The sequence below is a fragment of the Delphinapterus leucas genome, chromosome 20, assembly GCF_059928025.1.
Source record: "Delphinapterus leucas isolate spDelLeu-1000000601 "Yukka" chromosome 20, BTC_Dleu_Yukka2, whole genome shotgun sequence".
Classification (NCBI taxonomy): domain Eukaryota; kingdom Metazoa; phylum Chordata; class Mammalia; order Artiodactyla; family Monodontidae; genus Delphinapterus; species Delphinapterus leucas.
In genome coordinates, this window is record NC_143148.1 from 34,381,856 (window position 1) to 34,402,088 (window position 20,233).

At 58.5% G+C, this 20,233-nt stretch overlaps 1 protein-coding gene across 8 annotated transcripts in view; it reads left to right on the plus strand.

Annotated features, from left to right (window-relative positions):
* NDRG4 (NDRG family member 4) overlaps positions 1 to 20,033 on the plus strand; it is a 41,940-nt gene extending 21,907 nt beyond the window's left edge. The window contains exons 3-18 of one of the 8 annotated variants that reach the window (XM_089903181.1): positions 2,836 to 2,880; positions 7,134 to 7,181; positions 10,484 to 10,589; positions 10,842 to 10,962; positions 11,050 to 11,112; positions 11,285 to 11,345; positions 12,493 to 12,579; positions 12,658 to 12,714; positions 13,129 to 13,232; positions 14,100 to 14,156; positions 14,247 to 14,298; positions 15,280 to 15,327; positions 15,511 to 15,546; positions 15,661 to 15,712; positions 17,086 to 17,124; positions 17,934 to 18,088. In XM_089903181.1, coding sequence (XP_089759307.1) covers positions 2,836 to 2,880; positions 7,134 to 7,181; positions 10,484 to 10,589; positions 10,842 to 10,962; positions 11,050 to 11,112; positions 11,285 to 11,345; positions 12,493 to 12,579; positions 12,658 to 12,714; positions 13,129 to 13,232; positions 14,100 to 14,156; positions 14,247 to 14,298; positions 15,280 to 15,327; positions 15,511 to 15,546; positions 15,661 to 15,712; positions 17,086 to 17,124; positions 17,934 to 18,088 — 1,131 coding nt within the window. Of the gene's footprint in view, positions 1 to 2,835; positions 2,881 to 7,133; positions 7,182 to 10,483; positions 10,590 to 10,841; positions 10,963 to 11,049; positions 11,113 to 11,284; positions 11,346 to 12,492; positions 12,715 to 13,128; positions 13,233 to 14,099; positions 14,157 to 14,246; positions 14,299 to 15,261; positions 15,328 to 15,510; positions 15,547 to 15,660; positions 15,713 to 17,085; positions 17,125 to 17,933 lie in introns of all 8 variants that reach the window. The other 7 variants (XM_022555903.3, XM_089903180.1, XM_089903177.1 and 4 more) reach the window with 7 other exon arrangements.
* Positions 20,034 to 20,233: the final 200 nt, after the last annotated feature.

The window sequence follows — 20,233 nt, forward strand, 5'->3', positions numbered from 1 at the left end:
CTGAAAAGTCCCTCCTCCCCACAAACGGCCCATCTTTCGAGGCATGCGAGCAGAGACCAGCCTTCTTGTGAGGGCGTGGTGGGCCGGATGGTGGCTCTCAGGGACCCCTGCACTCATCACCAGGGCTCAGGGGTAGGGGGCTGCCTGCTGGTACGGGGTGTGCAGCTGTGGGTGGCACCGAGCGTGCAGGGCACCTTGGCCTCACACGTGCTATGCCTGTCTCTTCCACTCCCCACCTTGGCAGGGCCCCTCGCACCCCTTCTCTGCCCAGCCTGGCCCAGCACCTTGCTGCCCCTCCCTCCCTGAGCCCCTTTGACCAGCCCCCGGGCTCTGCCTTCTTCCTGCTGCATTTGGTGTCTCTCACCTCATCCCACCTGGACCAGAGTTGGCTCCCCTGCACGATGGTCTGTGTCTCAGTCCTCCACGGAGGCTGCGAATCCCCAGCTGAGTTTCTCTCCTTTCTCGGGTCAGCACAAGCCCTGTAGACCTGGTCACTGGTCACATCTGCTTTTCCCAAGACGTACTAATGGCCCCATCCTCAACCCCCCAAAATCCTCCTAGGTGCTCCCAGTGTGCCCTTTCCAGATTTCAGTGACAACAGGTGCAGTCCTGTCTTGAAGTTCTGCCTCCCTCTCTGCCTCTCTCTCCCAGGCGGTTACACTCACAGACAGATTCCCCTATCCAGCTGCACGGGACAGAAGTGCCAGTCCTTTTCACTATTTAAATCTTCCTCAACCTTCCAGGTGCAAATTCCCTGAATCCACTGAGGAGCAAATACTTCCACACGGTTACCCACCGTCCCTCCGCCATTTCAGATTCGCTTGCTTCTGAAGTCTTTGCCTGGTGTGTCCAGGGCTCCGTGGAAGAATTGTTGATTCTCCCCATGCCTGCATGCCCACCTGGGTCTCCTTAGGCCACTCCTGGGCCTGCTCCCCTCCTCTCTGCTGGGCCCTCTCTCCCACCGGTTTTCCTTGGAATGTTCATGTGGTTCCTCCCAGGCCTCCAGTGTCTCTGGATTCGCTTGTATTTTGCCTGCTGTTTCTTGGTTTGGGGTCCTGCCCACTTGAAGCTTCCCATCCCCTTGAAAATCTCCTGCATCTCTTTCCCTGGCCCCCCCTCGGGCAAGGTCTTCCAAGGTAAGAGGATTCATTGATAACCAGCCTCAACCCTTTCCCCCAGACCGCTGCCCCCTTCCTTGGAGGGTCCAGGAGTGGCCACCATGCTCTCCTCCCCTCCCCAGGCAGAGCCCCCAGGCCCTGGAGGAACCAGGAGGGGAGGAGAGCCATTGTTGATTTCACCTGAGAGCTGGCTTTCCTTTTTCATGCGAGAGCCTCTAGTGCTGTCTGATTTTTTTCACCACCCCTCCCACTCCAACTGCCAGAATGCAGGTGGGTGAAAACATCAGGTTCGCTGCTTTTCAATGTTTTCCTCCCTGCTCCTGTGACTTGGGTTCGTTTTCCTCCTTGTTGCACCTAGTAGCCCTGCCCTTCGCTTGCTGTCCTCCGATAATATCCTGGTTCTCGTCTGTCTCATTTATCCACATATGTATTCAGTAGCATCTGTAGCACACAGAGTCCAGTGCAGGAGTGCCAAGGGGAGAGTGACTGCTATCTGTGCCCCTTGTTTAATCCTCACAGACACTGAGGCTTGGAAGCTAAGTGATCTGCCTACAGTGAGCAGAGGAGGGCAGAGAGGGTTCTAGACAGACACAGTAGAAGGCAGGGCAGAGGCCCCAGATCTCTGCTCTTCCTGGATATGTGGGATCCCCCCATGAGGTTCCTTCCCCAGACAGAGACCCAGGGCGGGTGTAGAGTGTCTGAGGGCCGCCGGGCTGCATCGGGGAGAGCCTGGCAACGCAGACACATGGGGTTCAGGCCCCCATTCCTCCACTCTCCATTTCTGCCACCTTATAAACAGTGGGTATATGTAAACTGTGCTCCCCTCATTCATGAAGTTAGACTTGTTCATCCAGTTCTGTTTGTGTTTGAGGAGCCTGGTCCATGCCAGGCTTTATGCTGAGAGCTGAGCCAGATGTGGTCCATACCCTCTCGGTGCCTGCAGTCCAGTGGGAGGGATGGGCACCAATCAGAGACTCACACCAGTCACCATAAATGAGCCTAAAAGCAGGGGATTTTGGTGCTTTGAGAGCATGAAGCAGGCAGGTCTGGAAAGGTGGGAGCAGCTACTGCAGAGGCCCAGACAGCGCCTTTGTGCAGGTCAGAAAAGCCCCCTTCTCCCTCAGCTTCTCCATCCCTAAAGTGGGTGTGATAGGCCCGCCTCTGCGCTTGTGCCCTGATGGGCGACCTCTCAAAAGTCATCTGTGGGGACAGCGGGCAAAGTGCTGAACAGCAAGAATTTGGGGTCAGAGATTATTCCATCACTTTCTAGCCATGTGCTTCCATCTCTCTGAGCCTCACCCTTCTCACCTGCAAAGTGGAAATCTTCACGTTTTCAATTAATAGGTAAAAAAAAATTAACAGGTAAAATCAATGTGTGTAGCTGCTCGTAACCTCATCTGTCAGGTACTAAATGGCCTGATGCCCGGCACTTGGGAAGCCCTCTGTCACTTTTGTTAACATTAAGATAGACTGGGGAGGGGAATTCCCTGGCGGTCCAGTGGTTAAGACTCCATGCTTCCACTGCAGGGGGCCGGCTTTGATCCCTCTTCTGGGAACTAAGATCCCACATGTCGCATGGTGTGGCCAAAAAAAAAAAAGATAGCCTGGGGAACAGCAAGCGAGGCTGCTCGAGGCAGAGCCCCTGTGGCCGCCTGCCTTCCCTGCCTGGCCCAGCCTGGGGCCTAACGAGCCACCCCCTCTGTTTGCCTTGCTTTAGGAGAATTCCGACACTTTCCTCTTGGCTGTGGACACAGACTGGAAGGTAGGTCTCTGCTCAGCCTCCCCAGATGGGGACCAGCTGCTGGCTGGCCCCTCCCCCACCCAGCCTGTTTCAGAGGAGGGTCACAGCCCTTCCACGTGCCCCCAGCCTGAAGCCACAGGGACTGGGCACTTGGAAGCCTCCAGGACCACCCCCACTGCTCACAGTGGCTTTGCCTCCCCTCTGTCCCGTGGAGAAATGCCCCCTCTCTCCTTGAACAGGACAGGGAAAGGAGGAGAGGTCTGGGGGAGTGAGGATGCTGTCATCTGAATCAGCACTTTCCTCCTATGAAAGCCAGGTTGATGCTCCGAAATAGCTCCTGTTTCCATGGCAACAGTTGCCCCGGACAACCATGTCCTCTTTAGTTTGATGCCAGATTCCCTGTGAAACTGAAATCGTTCTTTGTTTTTATTTCTCTGCATGATGATTTCTGATTTTGCTCACTTGGCCAACCATTCCTCCCTTGTGAGTCCCATAGTGGCCGTTTATTTCCGGGTCTCAGAAAAGGCATGACAGCAGACACAATGGGAGCCTCACAGGGCTCCAGGGCCCCGCTGGCCATCATAACCTACTGAACAAAGTCAGACTTTTCTGGGACCTTCCTCCTGGCTGGCAGAAGCTAGACCCCAGGCCACCATCCAATTTGGGTCAGTCTCCCAGCCCCGTGACAGCCTCAGCCTTGTGGTCTGGACGCAGGGGTGACGTGGAAGGAGGGATGGCCTGCCGGCTCCTCTCCCAGGCGCACGGAGCTGCAGCCAGGATCTGAGGATCTGGATACGAACTGTGCTTTTGACCCTGGGTCACCCGTCCTTCAAGGACGCAAGCAGAGGCATCAGAGTGGCCCTTGTGCACATGCTCTGGTCTCCTGGGAGCACCAGCTCCAAACACAAAGGCCTCTGGAGCTCGAGAAGACAGGATGAGGCCTGGAGGAGTGGGGAACTAGAGGCCGGGGAGGTGTCCACAAGGTGGCCCAGGCCCAGCCAGAGTTCCCTTTGTCCTCCCTGCTCCAAATGAGGGCTGGAATGTGTGAACAAACAGACCCTCCTCCACAGGAGGGAGCTGCTGAAATAAAATCCAGAGCAATCAGCCCCTGCCCGACATTGAGTGGGACTCACTGGATGCCAACGGTGCTGACTGCCAGCCCCCAAAACACACGCACCCTGGGAGGCAGATTGGAGGGTGAAATAGGTGATGAGAATCCTGGGGTCCTCTGCACCCATCTGCCGGGCCCAGACTAGGGTGGTCACCCCATGTGTGTGGGACCTTGGTTCTCAAGATCCTTTGCTTGGTAAAGTGCAGCATGTGTTAAAAGGTACCTTACTGTCTACTCTGGGTACACCACACAGCGGCTGCTTTTTCTTTTAATTGTTTTTTTAGTAGAGCAGCTGCCAGGATGGCCCTTGCCTGGGCCAAGGCCTGGCAGGGATTTTATCCTGTTCAGTCCCTTGCCTCAGTGGGCCCAGCCAGTGGGGGAGGCAGAAGGACAAACTAGAACTAGGAAGACCTGGGTCCAGGTCCTGGCCCTGCCACCTGACCTCCAGTACAGGTCACTACCTCATTTGTGGAGTGAGGCAGGCAGCTCAGCCCTCCCCGGGTGTTTGTAGGGTCGGGGTTGGTGGCCTTGGGCTGGGCACTCAGACCCTGGGCTGTGACTAGTGGCCACTAGAGCCAGACTGCCTGCGTGTGGTTCCTGGCTCTGTACCCACACTGGCTGTGTGATGTTGGGCAGGTTACAGAACCTCTCTGTGCTTCATTTTCCTTGTTTGTAAAGTGGGTGTTCAGAGGATAAAATAAAGTAACATGTGCAAAGCATTTGGATGGAGTATGGCATGTGGGAGATATGGTACTAAGCATTTACTACTCTTAATGTGACCTCAGGCCCAGGGTGCTGAGCTCCACTGCTTACTAGCTGAGTGGGAGAATTTACTTTTCTGTGCTTCAGCTTCTTCATCCTTTCTCATAGGTTTGTGAGGATTATGTGTTACTCTTGCTCCTTAAGGCTACCTGTGCAAGCAGCTACACTGCTTTTCTACCATTTACAGAGGTGGAGGCTCAGAGTTGTTGACTGACTTGCCTGAGGTCACACAGCAAAGACTAGCAGGGTTTGGCTAGCAGGACCTGAGCCTGCCTTATTCAGCCACAACTGTACAACCTCCAGGGAGGAGGCTAACAGGTTGGAGAGACACACAGATTATCCCATTTCTCCCCTGGGCAGGCCTGGGAGAGGCCTTCATATAGGCCTGCATATAGGCCACTACATGTAGTGATGTATGAGGCTTTTCTTCATCCTAGCAGCTCTGTGAGGAAGGCACAATTCCTATTTGACAGTTGAGACTAAGGCACAGAGGAGTTTAAAAATCTTGTCCAAGGTCACCCAGCTAGTGGGTGGGGAAGCTGGAATTTAAACTCAGGTCTGTGGATTTGAAACCACTGAGCTGAGCAGAATTGGGAGGTCGTGGCTTGGGGTGGGCAGTGTCTGAGATCTCCCAGGTCCAAGGGTGGGAAAGGCTACTCAGAGGTTCAGGTGGGCATAAGGTTGGATGGGGACCATGAAGGGGCAGGGTTTTAGTGGCAGAAAGGGTGGGAGGCCACCCCACCCTGCCCCTCTTCCAGAAGCATATGGGAGGATTTTGTGGGCACGTCTGCAGACAGGGCTGTGCTTTTGCACACCACCTCAATTGCGAGAGCCTCTTCCTGTGCCCAAGTGGCTGCAGGGAACAGGGAACATGGACAGAACAGGAGGGGCTGGGGGATAGCCCATTCCACACCCCAGCTGCCCTGGGAGACCACAGGCCCCCAGCACTCTGCACTAGGCCCGCAGTGCGAGAGGTCAGAGAGGGGCAAGGGAAGTTATTGATGCCCCCCAGGCAGAGGACATGGTCAGGAATAGCATACGTGGCAGGTGCTGACCAGGTCACTAGGCACCCAGAGATGGGGAGGTGACCACCTTCCCCCAGGGCAGCCAGCCAGCATGCAGGGCTGTCGGCACAGGCTGGGACGAGTGGCGTGTTCCCTCACCAAAGAGACAGAATGGGGGCACAGGGGCCCACTCCCCTCCCTCTCTCTGTTGCTCTTGCTTCTCTCAGCCCTTGGGCTCCCTCCTCTGCTCCCCTCCCTGGCCTATTTCCTCTCCTCCTCTGCTCTCCTTTCCCTGCCCCTTCTAATCTCTTTACTCTGCCTGCATGTCTCTGGCCAGCTCCTCCCCCAAATCTTGAGCCACGTGACCTCCAGCACCTGTCCTGCTGCTCAGGACGGCGGGAGGCGGGAGGCGGCTCAAGCATCCTGCTCCCCAGAGACTCGAGAGCCAAGCCCCAGGCTGGGTGGCCCCAGGAAAGAGGGCTGGGTGTGTCTGCGGCAGGTGGGCATGCCCACATGGACAAGCTGCCTCCCGTCCCTCCTCCCGTCTCTAGTGGCCTCCAGCCCCTTTTGCAGGGTGGGGGTGGGGGAGGGCAGAGCTGGTGTGTGCCCACCATCTTCCTGGTCCTGCAATCTGCCCAGGCCCCCTGGCCCCAGAACCCCCATTTCCCCAGCATGAGCAGGCGCTGGGTATACATGTGGGCAAAGTGGGGGCTGCCCAAGGGGAGACCCTGGGGGTGGAGAAGGAGCAGTCCCCTGGAGTAGGGTCATGACCCAGGTTGCCCCAGGCAGCAGTGACTCCCCGTATCCCCTCAAGGTTAAGGGATCCAGGCCTTTCTGACGTGGAGGCTGGGCTTGGGGCGCTCTCGGGCCCTCCCTGCTCCCAGGGTACGGGTCAAGGGCTCTGCTGTCTAGGGCATGCCTGTGTGGTCCACCCTGCCCTGCTTCGGTGTGCTCGTCTTTGAGAGCCTCCTGTGTGCCTGTCACAGGGCACACCTGTACACGTGGCCTCTTGTCTTCCTAGGGCCCGTGTGCGGCTGCTGCTGTGAGCCTCTGTGCTGGGGGTGGGCCGGATGCCGGGGCTGGGGACCATCAAGACTGATGGCCTGCTGGGGGTGGGAGGAGCAGGAGATGGGGTGAGTGAGAACCTTGGAAGCCAATCAGAGCCAAGTTTGTCTCCTGAAAGCCAATCTGGGAGCAGGGGCTCCGGGTGAGCGAGTGGCTGCTCAGAAACCCCGCAGGGAGGAGGGGCCAGCCCAGGGCCCCACCCCCCCGCCACCCCCTGGCTCTACATATAAATGGCCCGGGAGCTGTGCCCTGTCATAGAGCCGCTGGTCTCCTACTTGCGATCCCCCTCCCTCTGGACTCTGGTGACTTAGGCCTTTGTTTGCCCTTCCTAGTCGAGGCGGGTCGCCTCCCTCAGCAAGATGCCGGAGTGCTGGGATGGGGTGAGTGCGGAGTCTGGCGGGGGCGGGGAGGGAGGGGATCCCTCTGCCTCTGTCTGGTGGTGGTTCTGCCTTCAGTCGCGTCACCTTGGGGTCACTGAGCAAGGCCAGCAGGTTCCAGGCACCCTGGTCTGCTGCAGCGGTTGTGGGTAGCTGCTGGTCAGGGTCCACAGGGGAGGGCGGGGAAGGCTGAATCTCTGCACAAACTGGAACGGGCTGTGACTTGTTTGTAAGCCTGTATGGATCGGTGTGTAGGCATGTGTATATCCCACTGACGGTGTGCCCTCCGCCTGGCATGTGCCCACCTGGCTCTGCCTGGCGCCTGTGACCACCTCAGCCTTGTGGAAGCTGTTCCCTGCGTGTCTGTGCCTACAGACACCTCCTGACCCTGCGCGGGTTGTCTTGGTTGTTTGGGGGACTGCAGGGTGCTAGTCAGGCAGAAGTAGGGAAGTCTGGGTTATGGTGTTAACTGGTCCGTCAGGCTGGGGTCCCTGCAGGGAGAAGGGGGTCGCTGCGCCTTATTTTCTGGGTGTAGGAAGGCAATGCTGGAGGGATGAACCTGCAGGGATAGGGGCCCCGGGGGGACCAGGGTGCCTCCTTCTGCCTGGGGGCAGCAGGTGCCCAGGCTCGGTGCTGTTCTAACTCCAGGAGGGAGAGGCAGGGGCACACATACCCCTCTACCCCGTAGCCTGCCCTGCCTGCCCTGCCGGGTCCGGAGGCCATGGGGCCGACCTCTACCCAGGCAACGACGTCAGCGCCTACCCGCCGCTGCAGACCCGGTCCTTGAATTATTGATGCGGTTGATGGGAAGAATCCAAGCAGCCCTGCGCGCGCTCAGAAGCCCCCCCCCCCGCCCCCCCGCAGCGCTCAAGGTCACGGATTAGGGGAGCCGGACAGGCAGAGAGAGAGGACATTAGAGCCCCCTCCCTTGCTGCCGCAGTGCCTCGCGCTGGCGCCCACCTGGAGGCGGGGACGGGCTCTGACGTCACCAAGAGCCAATGAGAGCCCTCGGCCCTGGGGATAGGGGGACTCAAAGCGCGTCTGGCTGCGGCCTTTGGGGCGCCCCTCTTGGGGACCTTTGGCCTCTATCAGGATTACCTGGATCTGAACTCCTGGGTCGAGAGGGTGCAGGGAGGTCGGTGGAGGGTTCAGCCAAGGTCAATGGGCAACCGGGCTGGTGCTCCCGATGGCCTGTCCAGGCCCAGCCCCGCCCAGCCCTGGGGGCCTGAGCCTTAGTGGTGCAAGCACTGCGACTTAGTCCCGCTGCCCCTGGTGGGGCGTGGGGACCTGGGCGGCCACACCGGGACTGGGAGGGGCGGACACTGCCCTCACACACACCCACGGGGCGGTGGAGATCTGGGAGGACCACGCCCTGGGCCCTGACTTGTGCTCTGCTGGCTAGAGCTGACCCCGCTCCGAGAACTATGCCGCAGGAAGCGCACTGCAGCTCTTGTGCTGTGGACGCCCTCTCCTGCCCCCAGCCCACCCTCCATAACACCGTGTGCCCCTCCTGCCCCATCCCACCTTCCTTAGCACTGTGCACTCTTCCTGCCCCAGGCCCTGCCCTCCAGAGCCAACAGAGCATGGGGGGTGGGGATGAGGCAGGGCCCCCCAGCAGGGACACGCACCCTGTGGAGAGGCTGCTGGCTCAGAAGTCTCTTGCATGGAGCTTGATGTCTTCCTCAGAAAAAAGCAGCCTGAGGCTGGCACCTGGCAAGGTCCCCCTCTGCCTTCTCGGAACTCGGCCTTGGGCAAGTCAGTTCTTTCCTAGCCTCAGTTTCCTCCTCCTCTGTGAGGATAAATAAGAAGATACATGAAAAACGTCTGGTCAGTGGTCAGTGAGCAGCAAGTGTTCCTTGTTTTGATAGCCCTGAGGGAGGACAGGCCTGGGCTGTGGGGAGCCTGTGGCGGGCTCGGGCCTGCCTGGAGGACTCCCAGAAGTGTGGCTCCCGGGGTGCAGCCTCGAGCCACAGGGTTGGCACTGCCTTGTCTCTCCCCACTGGAGACAGGCCTCGACAGTGGTCCTCTGAGCCCAGACCCAAGAAGGCCAGTCCCCAAGAAGATGTTCCCTGCCTGAGTCTCCACTTTCCTGTCGGAGGCAAGAACTTAGGTTGTCTCTGAATCTGAGCATCCTAGTGTCCTCCACTTAAAAGATGGGGAAAAGACCTCCTTCTCTCTTGCATAACACCTGGCACACAGTAGGTGCTCAGTCACATCTGACTGTCCTTGACCCTAGCCCCACCTCCAACTCCCTGGGGCCACCCCCCTGTAGTTCCCAGGACTCCCCCTGGTGCCAGCAGGGCTGTTTATTCAGCTTTGACAGACCCCCTTGGAGCCTCCCCATGAGTGGCCGAGAGGGAATAGTTTGCAGAAGGACCAGCCAGCAGGGCGCCTCCCCAGGGCTTAGAGATGCCCACCCACGGCAGCCCCCTTTCTGGGCCCCTTTCCAAGTGCTAAACACTCGGCAGATATCAGCTTGTTTAGTTCTCACAGAGTCCTGATGAGGTGGCTTAGGCAGCGGTGGCTGAGGCACAGAGAAGTGCATGCCCTGCTCAGAGTTACACAGTAGGGGCCGGAGCGGGTCTTGAACCTGCAGCATCCAGCTCTTGCTTCCTGGAGAACTGACGACCCTGAGCAGCGAAAGCAAAGGCGTGAACACAAGAGGACCTCAGAGTGGCCGCTGCAGAAGGCCTTTGGGGAGGGGGTGGGAGTCTAGCCTGAGGGAGGCCTTGGGGATCACGGAGAGGCAGGAGCAAGAGCCTGGAGGTGGAACCAGGGGCAGGTGTCGGGGTGGGAGGCTGGGCTGGCTAGCAAGGGGTCTTTGCCGTGGATTCTAGGTGAGCTGTTGAGGCCAGTCCCCTTCAGGAGCTGCGGCCCTTTTGAAGGCTTCTGAGTCAAGGGGGAACATGGTGGGGGCGGGACTCAGTGGGGATGGCAGAGCTGTCCTGGAGGGGCTGCAATGAGATGGGGAAAATGGGCTTCACTGGACCCTGGAGGCCTGAGTGCAGCAGGGCCTGAGCCTGGGCCTGGGCAGTGGCAGCTCGTCCCACTGGCTGGCTTGCAGAGGAGATCAGAACTTTCACATGCAGACCAGTTCACGCTGCCCCTGTGCTAAACAGCCTTGGGAAGGGGTGCTCCCTCTGGTCTGTCCTCTCTGGGGGTGGTGAGAAGGGGATGCCCCACCCTATGGGGGTGGAAGTCCCGCCAGAGGCCCAGCAGCCCCCAGGCTGCCCCACAGCATCATTTCCCGAAAGAGCCAGGTCTGGGGGCTGCCCGGAGTGTCCAGCGCTGTCTCTCCCCTCCAGGAGCACGACATCGAGACACCTTACGGCCTTCTGCACGTGGTGATCCGGGGCTCCCCCAAGGGGAACCGCCCGGCCATCCTCACCTACCATGACGTGGGTCTCAACCGTAAGTGCGCCTCAGCGTCGTTTGGCCCTCCACTGCCTCGAATCTCCCGGAACAGTGAGCCCCCCCTCCCTCCCCACAGAGCCCCGTAGATCCCCACTCACGCTTAGCTCTGTGCCCCTAGCCATTTGGGTCTCGGTTTCCCCGCTGAACCATGAGGCTGATCACCTCTGCCTCGACCTCCCTTTCAGCATCCATGGGCCTCCCTGCCCGCCTCTCCTGGCTCAGCCACAGCTGAGAGCTTTGTCTTTGCAGACAAGCTGTGCTTCAATACCTTCTTCAACTTTGAGGACATGCAGGAGATCACCAAGCACTTTGTGGTGTGTCACGTGGATGCCCCCGGTCAGCAGGTGGGGGCCTCGCAGTTTCCTCAGGGGTAGGTACCCAGAGCGACCCACCCCCCAGCTTTCCCCAGCCCTGTACCCCCGGCTGCACTGGGCCTGACCTGGTGCTCTGCCTGCAGGTACCAGTTCCCCTCCATGGAGCAGCTAGCCGCCATGCTCCCCAGTGTGGTGCAGCACTTTGGGTGAGTCCTCGCCCAGCCCTGCCCTGCCCTGCCCCTGTGCTGGGGGCCAGGGGGCGCCCACCATCTCCGCAGAGCCAGCAGGCTCCAGCTGAGCGCTGAGGGCTATGGGTGGGTCTGCTGTGGATGGCAATCATGGGAAACCCCTAGAGTGACCAGCCATGCTCTCTATCAGGTTCAAGTACGTGATTGGCATTGGCGTGGGAGCCGGAGCCTACGTGCTGGCCAAGTTTGCAGTGAGTCTTTCCACCCGCCCCTGTAACTGATCCCAGGACTGGTCTCTCCCAGGGGCAACCCCACAGGAACTTTCCTTCCTGTCTTCCTTTCCTCCTCCCCCTACTTCCTCTTCACTTAGGAAAAGTCCTTTTTTCTTTTTTTCCTCCAAGGAAATTAACTTTAAAAAAAAAACAAGGTTACTTTTTCTATACAATTCCTTAAAACACTATGAGCCATAAGTTGCTTCAACCATTATCCAAAACCAAACTTTCTCTTCGCAACAAACTATACAACTAATTACTCCAGCCACTAAATAAGGATTATCCTAATCACTCATTCACTAATTAGGGTAATACTTAAACATGAATCATTTTTTAATCTAAAATTACACTTATGATAAGTTTGCGAGGTTTAAAGAAAGTCAGGTTTCAGAAACATCATGTCGGGTAGGAGCTCACAAGCTTTCCATCTCTAAAAGCAAAAACTTAATTTTTAGGATTCAAAGTATTTCTTTCTTCAAAAAAAAAAAAAAAAAAACAAAAAAACTGACTAAGAATTTTCAACTCCAATTTCCACTGCAGTACTTAACCACTTTGTTAACTGTCAACTATTCCCAGCCGCCCCCAGACAACCTTGATATGACCTCAGTATTGTATATATATCACCATTTTCCCCTAACACAGGCAGACAGTCGAACAGAAAACTCGAATCTCTTTTACAATGTCTAACACAAAACAGGCTTTGGAAAGGTCAGTTTCTTAATATCACTAGGGTTTTTTCTATGAAAGCAAAGAAACAAAATATTTCATTGAAGATGTTTAATCCTTAGTGTTGCAATAGTAGCCTCTTCAAAGGTATATTAAAGGGGCTGAAAAACAGTGAAATAGGCATAGATAGATTCCAAATAAAAGGGTTTTGAAAGGTTCCAGTTGGGGAGGAGGATGGGCAGGGGGGGAGGAGGATGGGCAGGGGCCCCCAGGCAAGTTCCCAGCTGAAGGCACTTGGTTATCAGTGGTACCTTGAAGCCCTTACAGAGCGCGGCCTTCTCTTCAGATCCTAGCAACCGCCTGTGAGACGGGCAGGGCCAGAATTTTACAGTCCGTTTTCCAGGTGGGAAGACTGGGCTCCCTGCCCCGCCCCCCAAGCCCTGTCTCCCTGTCCCGGCAGCTCATCTTCCCCGACCTGGTGGAGGGGCTGGTGCTGATAAACATCGACCCCAACGGCAAAGGCTGGATCGACTGGGCGGCCACTAAGGTGAGCGCGGTCCGCCTGGAAGGGGTGGGGCGGGGCGGGGCGTCGCGGTGCTCACACTGGCTCCGCCTCGGCCCGCAGCTCTCCAGCCTGACCAGCACTTTACCCGACACGGTGCTCTCCCACCTCTTCAGGCAGGTAAGGGGGCGGAGCCGTCCTCACGCAGGAGCCGGAGCGGCGGGTTGGGACTCTCCCGAGGGCCTGGTTCTGCCCCCCCCCTCCTCCCGGCCGGGCAGGAGGAAGAGGGTGGCGGGGTGATGGGGCATCAGACATGCCTCACCCCTACCCCGGGATCAGCCGCGAGACTGCAGCACCCGAGACGGACTGGGGAGACGGATGGGGCGGGGTCCCCTCCCCTCCCAAGGCCGTGGGCTCCCCCCACACACCCTTCCCCTCCCCCCACACACCCTTCCCCCTTCCCCCCTCCCTCCCCACCTCTGGGGCTGGGGCAGGGGCCGCTCTGGCCAGAGATGCCCCCTCTGAGCCAATCCCGGTCTGTGACTCCACACTGCCCTGTCGCGCGTGCGCTCATCCCGCATCCCCGGGGCCCAGGAGGAGTTGGTGAGCAACACAGAGTTGGTGCAGAGCTACCGGCAGCAGATCGGGAATGTGGTGAATCAGGCCAACCTGCAGCTCTTCTGGAACATGTACAACAGGTATGGGCGGCTCGGGTCCCAGCTGGCGGCACCAGGACGGGAGCGCTCACGCAGTTGGGGGACACCCCCCCCTCCCCGGTACAGCTGCCCACGGCTGGCAACACACTCTCCCAGTTTGTAGATGAGTGGACCGATGAGCCTCCGAGAGGGGTGACCTCTTGCCCAGGATCACACCCCGCGAGGGGCAGAGGGGGAGCAGAGCTCTTCCATTCCTCCCCCTCCCTTGGGCGTTGCCAGTGGGAGCAGTGGGGGATGTGGGCGCCACCTGCTGCCCCCACTGTCCTGAGCCTCAGTGCTGACATCCATAAGTTGAGAGAAGGTTGGATTAAGTGCTCCTTGGAGCCCCTTAGGGGTTGCCCTGCAGGGGAGTGGCCGGGGCCCCCCGGTGGCCTGCCCCTCCTTCTCTTTCTCCTACAAATATTTATTGAACGCCTGCTGTGTGCTGGAGAAACACTGGAGAAGGAGGGAAGCCCTGGCCTGCTTGCCTGCCTGTAAGGCATGGGACTCCCAGCACAGGTGGTGGTGCACAGCCCGTGATGAGAGCCAAATGTGAGGGCCCACCTGGCATGACTTGGGGGGGGTCCCAGAAGAAGTCACGTGAGGGGAGCCCTCAGGCCCCTACTTGTGCAGAACAGGCCTCTGTCTCCCCATTTTACCAATGGCATGTGTGAGGCTTTGTCTCACCGTTGAGACACTAGAGCATAAGCCCCAAATCTGGGGCCAGCCCAGCACCTCCAGGGATGTTGGGCCATAATTGCTGTGTGGAGGGACGGGGTTGAAATACAGCAGTGTCAGGCTTGGGGACATTCCCCAAAGCCCCGCCCCGGGATGCAGTCCTGGGATGCCCACCTCCGCCTTTCCCTGCAGCCGCAGAGACCTGGACATTAACCGGCCTGGAACAGTGCCCAACGCCAAGACGCTCCGGTGAGTGCCCTGCCCCCTCCAGCCTGCCAGGCCTTTGTAACCCCCTCTCCGGTGCCTAGGCCAGACAGCCCTTCTCCTCTGTGTCTGCAGCTGCCCTGTGATGCTGGTAGTCGGGGATAACGCACCTGCCGAGGAGGGGGTGGTGAGTGAGGGATTGTGCCCTGGTGCCAGTGGGTGGCAGGGGCAAAGGGGTCACTGGCTCCTGGCCAATGGGGCCAATTCCTGACCCTGCCCCGGGAAGCCTCGGGGGGATGCCGGATGGTGGGCTTCTCATCCCACTTCCCCACCATCTTGCCAGGTACCAGTGCCTGAGACAGCCCCCATCCTTCAAGTGAGGGAGGCCTGGAGACAGGAGGGGCCTGGGGCCAGGACCGGCCACCTGATTGCCCCACCCTACCCCTCCCTGCAGCACGGCAGCCCCTCCACACTCTCCACCCATTTTAGGCCCAGAGACTAAGATCTCTCTTTTCTCTAAAATTGGATTTACTTGTTATGAAATAAGCAATTCATGAGCACAGCAATGGTCCCTCTTTGACCATCACATGCATCCATTATGTTTGGGGATCACGTGTCACCTCTCCTGTTAGAACTCTGAGGGCAGGCAGCCCGGGGTGTTTCATGTCCCCCCAGAGGGTCAGGGGTCCAGCAGTGCCCAGAGAAGCCCCCAGTGTGCACCCAAAGTACGACACCCTCCATGTGCCTGGGGGCTTCGGGGAGCAGGGCTGTGGGCTGCGCCTGCCATCTCGACCCAGGCAGGGTCAGGGCTTCAGAGTCTCCTGCTGACCCTCGGCCCTCCCTCACCTCTGGCGCTCGACTTCTGGGGTGCCTTGCGCTTTCCTAGCCTCCCCCGCCAAGGTGGCCCCGGCTCGCTGTGAGGCCGCTGCCCAGCCCCTGCCCCCAGCCCAGCAGCAGTTGTGAGTGCGGTAGAGGCCCTCAGGGGGCTGCTTCCTGATCCCCAGGGCCTTGGCCTTGCCAAGGTGCCTGTGTCTGCCCCCTGCACTCCCTCCCTCACCTGTAGAGCCTCGCAACTCTGGGGATAGACCCTCCCTTAGCATCTGGGGCAGGGGGACGCCTGATAGCCCTCGGGCGCCTCACTCTGTTGAAGCCTGTTCCTTGTCCCCAGGTTGAGTGCAACTCCAAACTGGATCCAACCACCACGACCTTCCTGAAGGTGAGGCCCTCCTCCCCACCCTGGGCCCAGCCACAGGGAGGGGCCTGCCTGGGGTCCCAGCCAAGGTGGGAGCAGAGCAGGACGGTGTGTCTGGTCAGGGGAGCCTGTCCGGGTGTGCCAGGGACAGGCAGGGTGTGGTGTGAGGGGGCCCCTGCTCAGCTCACCCCCCTCTCTCCCCTGCAGATGGCAGATTCCGGGGGGCTCCCCCAGGTCACACAGGTGAGACTCTTGGCCCTCTCTCCGTCCCTTACCTGGCCAGGGGTTGGGGAAGCCTCCCCTCCCCCTGAATCCCAGGCAGGCAAACAAAGCATGTACCTGTCCCTCGCCCTGCAGCCCGGGAAGCTGACTGAAGCCTTCAAGTACTTCCTGCAAGGCATGGGCTACAGTAAGTATACCTCCACCCACCCTGCCCTAGAGACTGGGGGGCAGGCAGCAAGTTGGGGCTGACGCTGTGCCTGGGGGCCTCTAGGGCATCTCCACCTAGGTTGTAATTTGATTGTCCCAGGCCAGGCCCTGCCCTTGGGGAGGCTTTGGGGCACTGTTCTCCTGACAGGGCTGGGCCTTTTGGGGTGGGGGACTCTTCTCCCAGCTCTGGGGAGCAGGGCCCGGGGCTGAGTCCTGCCGGGGAAGCCTGCCTAGGGGTGAGTCACCCACCCCACCCAGCGCCTGCTGGGCCTACAGCACCTGAGAAGGCCGGATGGTACCAGGGGCATCAGAGGAGTGGACTTGGAGTCTGGGGACTGGGGAAGGCATGTGAGGCCATCTGGGTGTTAGGAGAGCTGAAGGCAGCCAAACTGGGGGTGGCATATCTGAAGACCCCGAGGAAAGAGGGGTGGAACTGGCTCCCTGCCCACTCCCGACTTCCCCTCGTGCGGGGGTGAGACACTGCTCGTGAGCGCCACCAGCGCACATGCCGCCTTGGTGACACACGTGCATCTCCTCAGTTCCTTCCATCTCCCCCTTGCGCCTGGCTCTCCTCCTGGAAGCAAACTTCCTCTGCCCGAATTTTTCTTCGCCCCAGACCTCAGCCTCTGGAGCTTGGGCCTTCTGGGGAGGACAGGCCTGTGGGGGAAGGCTGGGGGGCCAGCCAGGAACAGACCTCCACCCCCCGCCCCCAGGGGACCGGGGCCCCCTGCCAGCCTGTCTATGGAGAAGTAGGGCAGCAAGAGGCCAAGACCCACAGTGAGACCCAGCAGGGGCTCTGAGGCTGGGCGCTGAGCCCAGGAAGTGCCTGGCGGACACTGCTGGGACGGGTGGGTGAGCGGTACTTGTCACGGGGCTGGGACCACGGGGCTGGTCCACTGGGACCCTGGTGGACAAATACCACCAGGCAGCCCAAGAGCTGGGAAGGATTTGGGAGGTCATACGGGCCTCCCGCATTCTGTCCACGGGGAGAGTGAGCCCCAGCAGAATGGAGAGGGTGCTGGCACTAGGTTATAGGCCTTAAAGGCTTTGTGGGCGTGAGCCCCCAGTGCTGCAGCCCAGGCTGGAGAATCGGGGGGTGAGACGAGCACCCCACCCTGCTCTCCCGACTCCTAGGGCCAGACTGACATCAGTCAGTGCTGTGGTTCCTTCTGTGGCCGCTGCTTCGGTGGGTGGGCGGGAGGGGGCTTCCTGAGGCTCTGGCCCTGCCCCCAGCCTGCTCTGTGCCTTCCTCTCCCCTCTGACCCATCTCGACGCCCTCATCTCGCCGGACCTCCTCTTCACCCGTGTTCTGTCTCCCCAACCCTGCCCCTCTGGCTCTGTCTTCTCTCTTAGTTGCATACTTGAAGGACCGAAGGCTGAGTGGAGGAGCAGGTAGCCCCGCACCCCCTCCCCTAATGCATGGACCGCCCCCCAGCTCCCCCCACCCCGCCACCCCAGGAGCCCCAGCTCCTTCCTCTGTGCAGTGCTGCAGCCAGGCCGCATCTTGCCATGGGAACTTCTTGTGTCCTGCTCTTCCGTGGGCTCTGTCCCATTTAGGGCTCCAGATTGGCTGGGTTTTAGATCAGCCTTGCTTCTAGGTTGCCATGGGCCCCGTGGCTTCCAGCACTCTGGCAGTTGGAACCAGAACTTCTCAGAGGTGTCGGCCCTGGGGTCAGGGGCAAGCTATGCCTGGGCTGGACAGATGGCTAGTTGAGGTCAGGAAGGTAGAATTTGCTTCCTGCAAGCCTCGCTTGTAAAGCTCTGAATAAGGGCAGAAACAGGATTTAGGGCAGTCTGGGGCCATCACACCTTGCCCTTCTTTACAGAACTGGTCTCATTCCCCCTGCCCCATCATCCTCTTGAGGGAGGCAGAGTTGGAAATAATGTCCCATCCTTGCTCCAGCTTAAGGACATCCGGTCAGCTGCCAGCCCATTTTGGCCACAGCTCTGGCCAGCTCTTGTGAGGAGGGTCCTGCCGGCCTCCGTGGCCCTCCCGCCCCTTTGGCTCACTCCCTGTCGCTGGCGTTGCATGCCTGGGGCTTGACAGAGCAAGTGTAGAGCCCTGGCTTGGGATGAGCCTCCATGCCTTCGTCGGAAGAACCGGTCTCGCTGGCCGCTTTGCTTGCGTAAATCCTTCTCCCACCTGCCTGCGCCCGGCCCCGCCTGCTGGTCCTCACCCCCGGTGCCCTCTTTGTCTGCAGTGCCCTCGGCCAGCATGACCCGTCTCGCCCGCTCTCGAACCTCGTCCCTCACCAGCGCCAGCTCGGTGGACGGCAGCCGCCCGCAGGCCTGCACCCACTCAGACAGCAGTGAGGGGCTGGGCCAGGTCAACCACACCATGGAGGTGTCCTGTTGAAGCCCTTGGTCCCACGAAGATGCTCACCTGCCCCCCAACCTGCATCGACGTCCCACTGCCATCCTTGCGCAGCTCATTTCCCCTTTATTTTTGCGAGGGCGAAGGGGAGGAAATGGGGTTACTTTTCTTTTGTTTAAAAAGACGAGGGGATCCGTCCTAGATGCTGCAGTGGAACAGTCTCCAGATGGTTTGAGGGGCTCACTCCTCCCCTACCACCCTCCCCTCTCACCTCGTTAACTTGGCTGACTTAGACCCTCTCTTCCAGTTTTCCAAGGCCCAGGCACGGTCAGGGCAGGGCTCCAGGGAAGAAGGAGATTAGCTAAGGGAAGACTGTGAGTCCTTCTCTGGCCAGGATCCAGGATAATATGCTGGATTAAAGAAAGCATGGGTTGACCCCCTCAAGCAGGCAGGTTTGAAGGTGGGATGGGATTTTGAGACGGTAGGTGCTGGGACAGCAGGAACAGTGTCCAGCTCAGGCACTGGCATGAGAACCAGGAGACAGCAGCAGGGAGCACTCAGAGGCAGGAGCCCTGGAGCTCTGCAGGCCCCTTTCCCACCCCCGAGCCCCACCATCAAACACATCTGTTTCTGATTTTAGCACCCGTGACAATCATCTGAACAGTAGCCACAAGGGGGCGCTTCAACCAGACAGCAGTTTTCCTGGTGCTCTGTGGGTGGCCTTGGTGCTGTAGGGCCAGGCAGGTAGGGGCTGAAAGGGGTTTCTCTGCCCAAGGAAGACAGAACACAGAGGACCTTGTGGGCAGGAACCCCACAGACTGTCCCAGCCCACAGTCTGCCGCCTCCTGGCCCTGTCCCGTTTCTGAGCCAAGGCCCTGAGGCAGAAAGTCACCTGGTCCTCTGCCTCTAGGGAGCTGACTAGGGCTGAGGTTAAAGGCTGGGATAGCCTTTGAGTGTTGGGTACACCTCTGAGAACTTCGTGGTGACTGCCTTTGGAAGCCAGCAGGCAGTGGTGGCTCAGAGTTCCTATAGGGTTCCCCCAGAGACCCCCTTTTCACCCCTAGGCTCCACGGAGGACAACTTAATCAGCAGCAGCATGGCCAAGGCCACTGGAAACATTTCTAGGGAGAGTTCTAGTCAAGCTATGCCAATGTTTCACGTAGGCATCACTGAGAGTTCATTTGGAGAAAACTGGCCCAGGCTGGGGCTTGCTGGGTCCTGGGGTGGGAGGTAACGTTTCCTGAAATGAGCAAGGGCCAGGCAGAGGAGAAAGGCTCCCCACACACCCCAGCCCCTTCCAGCCAGCTGAAGCCCAGGGCTGTGCCATATACTTCCTGTTCATCCACCTTACTGGGTAGAATCTCCTGACCTAGGAACCAGAAGCCATTTGTCTCTGAGCCTAAATCAGTTGTCACAAGCCCTCAAATGAGTAAAAAAGAGAAGAGGGGAGAGCAATGAAAAATGCAGGGCTGTGGAGGGTGGGTGGGTGTGTGTGGGGCTGAGGGGACACCTGCATCCACATTTCCTTGGCACACATCACCCCCTTCTGTCATCTTAAGCCATTATAGAGCCCAGTGGAGTGTCTGTTAGTTCTGTTCACTCACGTGCTTCCTTTGAATATAGAATGTGACTGACTGAAAAGCTGGTAGAATTAATCCCTTTTACTGTAGATAGCGCTGTGAATCTTGGATTTTTTTTTCCGTGTTCTTTCAGATGAGATCTATAAATATCTATACATTATATATATATATGTATATTGGGTACTCCGGCGTGTGGCTTTCCATCGGAGGTTGTGTCTTCTTTGGTCAAAGTGAACTGTTAATGGAATTTGTTATTTTCTTCTCTGTACAAAGTGAAGAGCCTACTTTTGTGTATTCTGGTGCCTGATGTCATGAGACTTTGAGATGACAAAATGTAAAACAAAAACCCTTGTCAACGTAGAAAGAGTTAACTGTGCTGAAAAACTAATAAAGAAACTAAGAAGAATTTGAGTATGGTGATGCCATGCCCATCATGAGAAGCCTTGGAAGAGACAGAATGTTTAAGCTGGTGAGGCTGGTGCTTCTCGGGTTTAGGTGGGGTTGACCGTTCAGAGTGAAGACAGGCATTTCCATCTATCTCTGTATTTCCATATCTTGTCACATCATCTTACCAATCCTTACATTAATTCCATAGGGTAGGTACTAA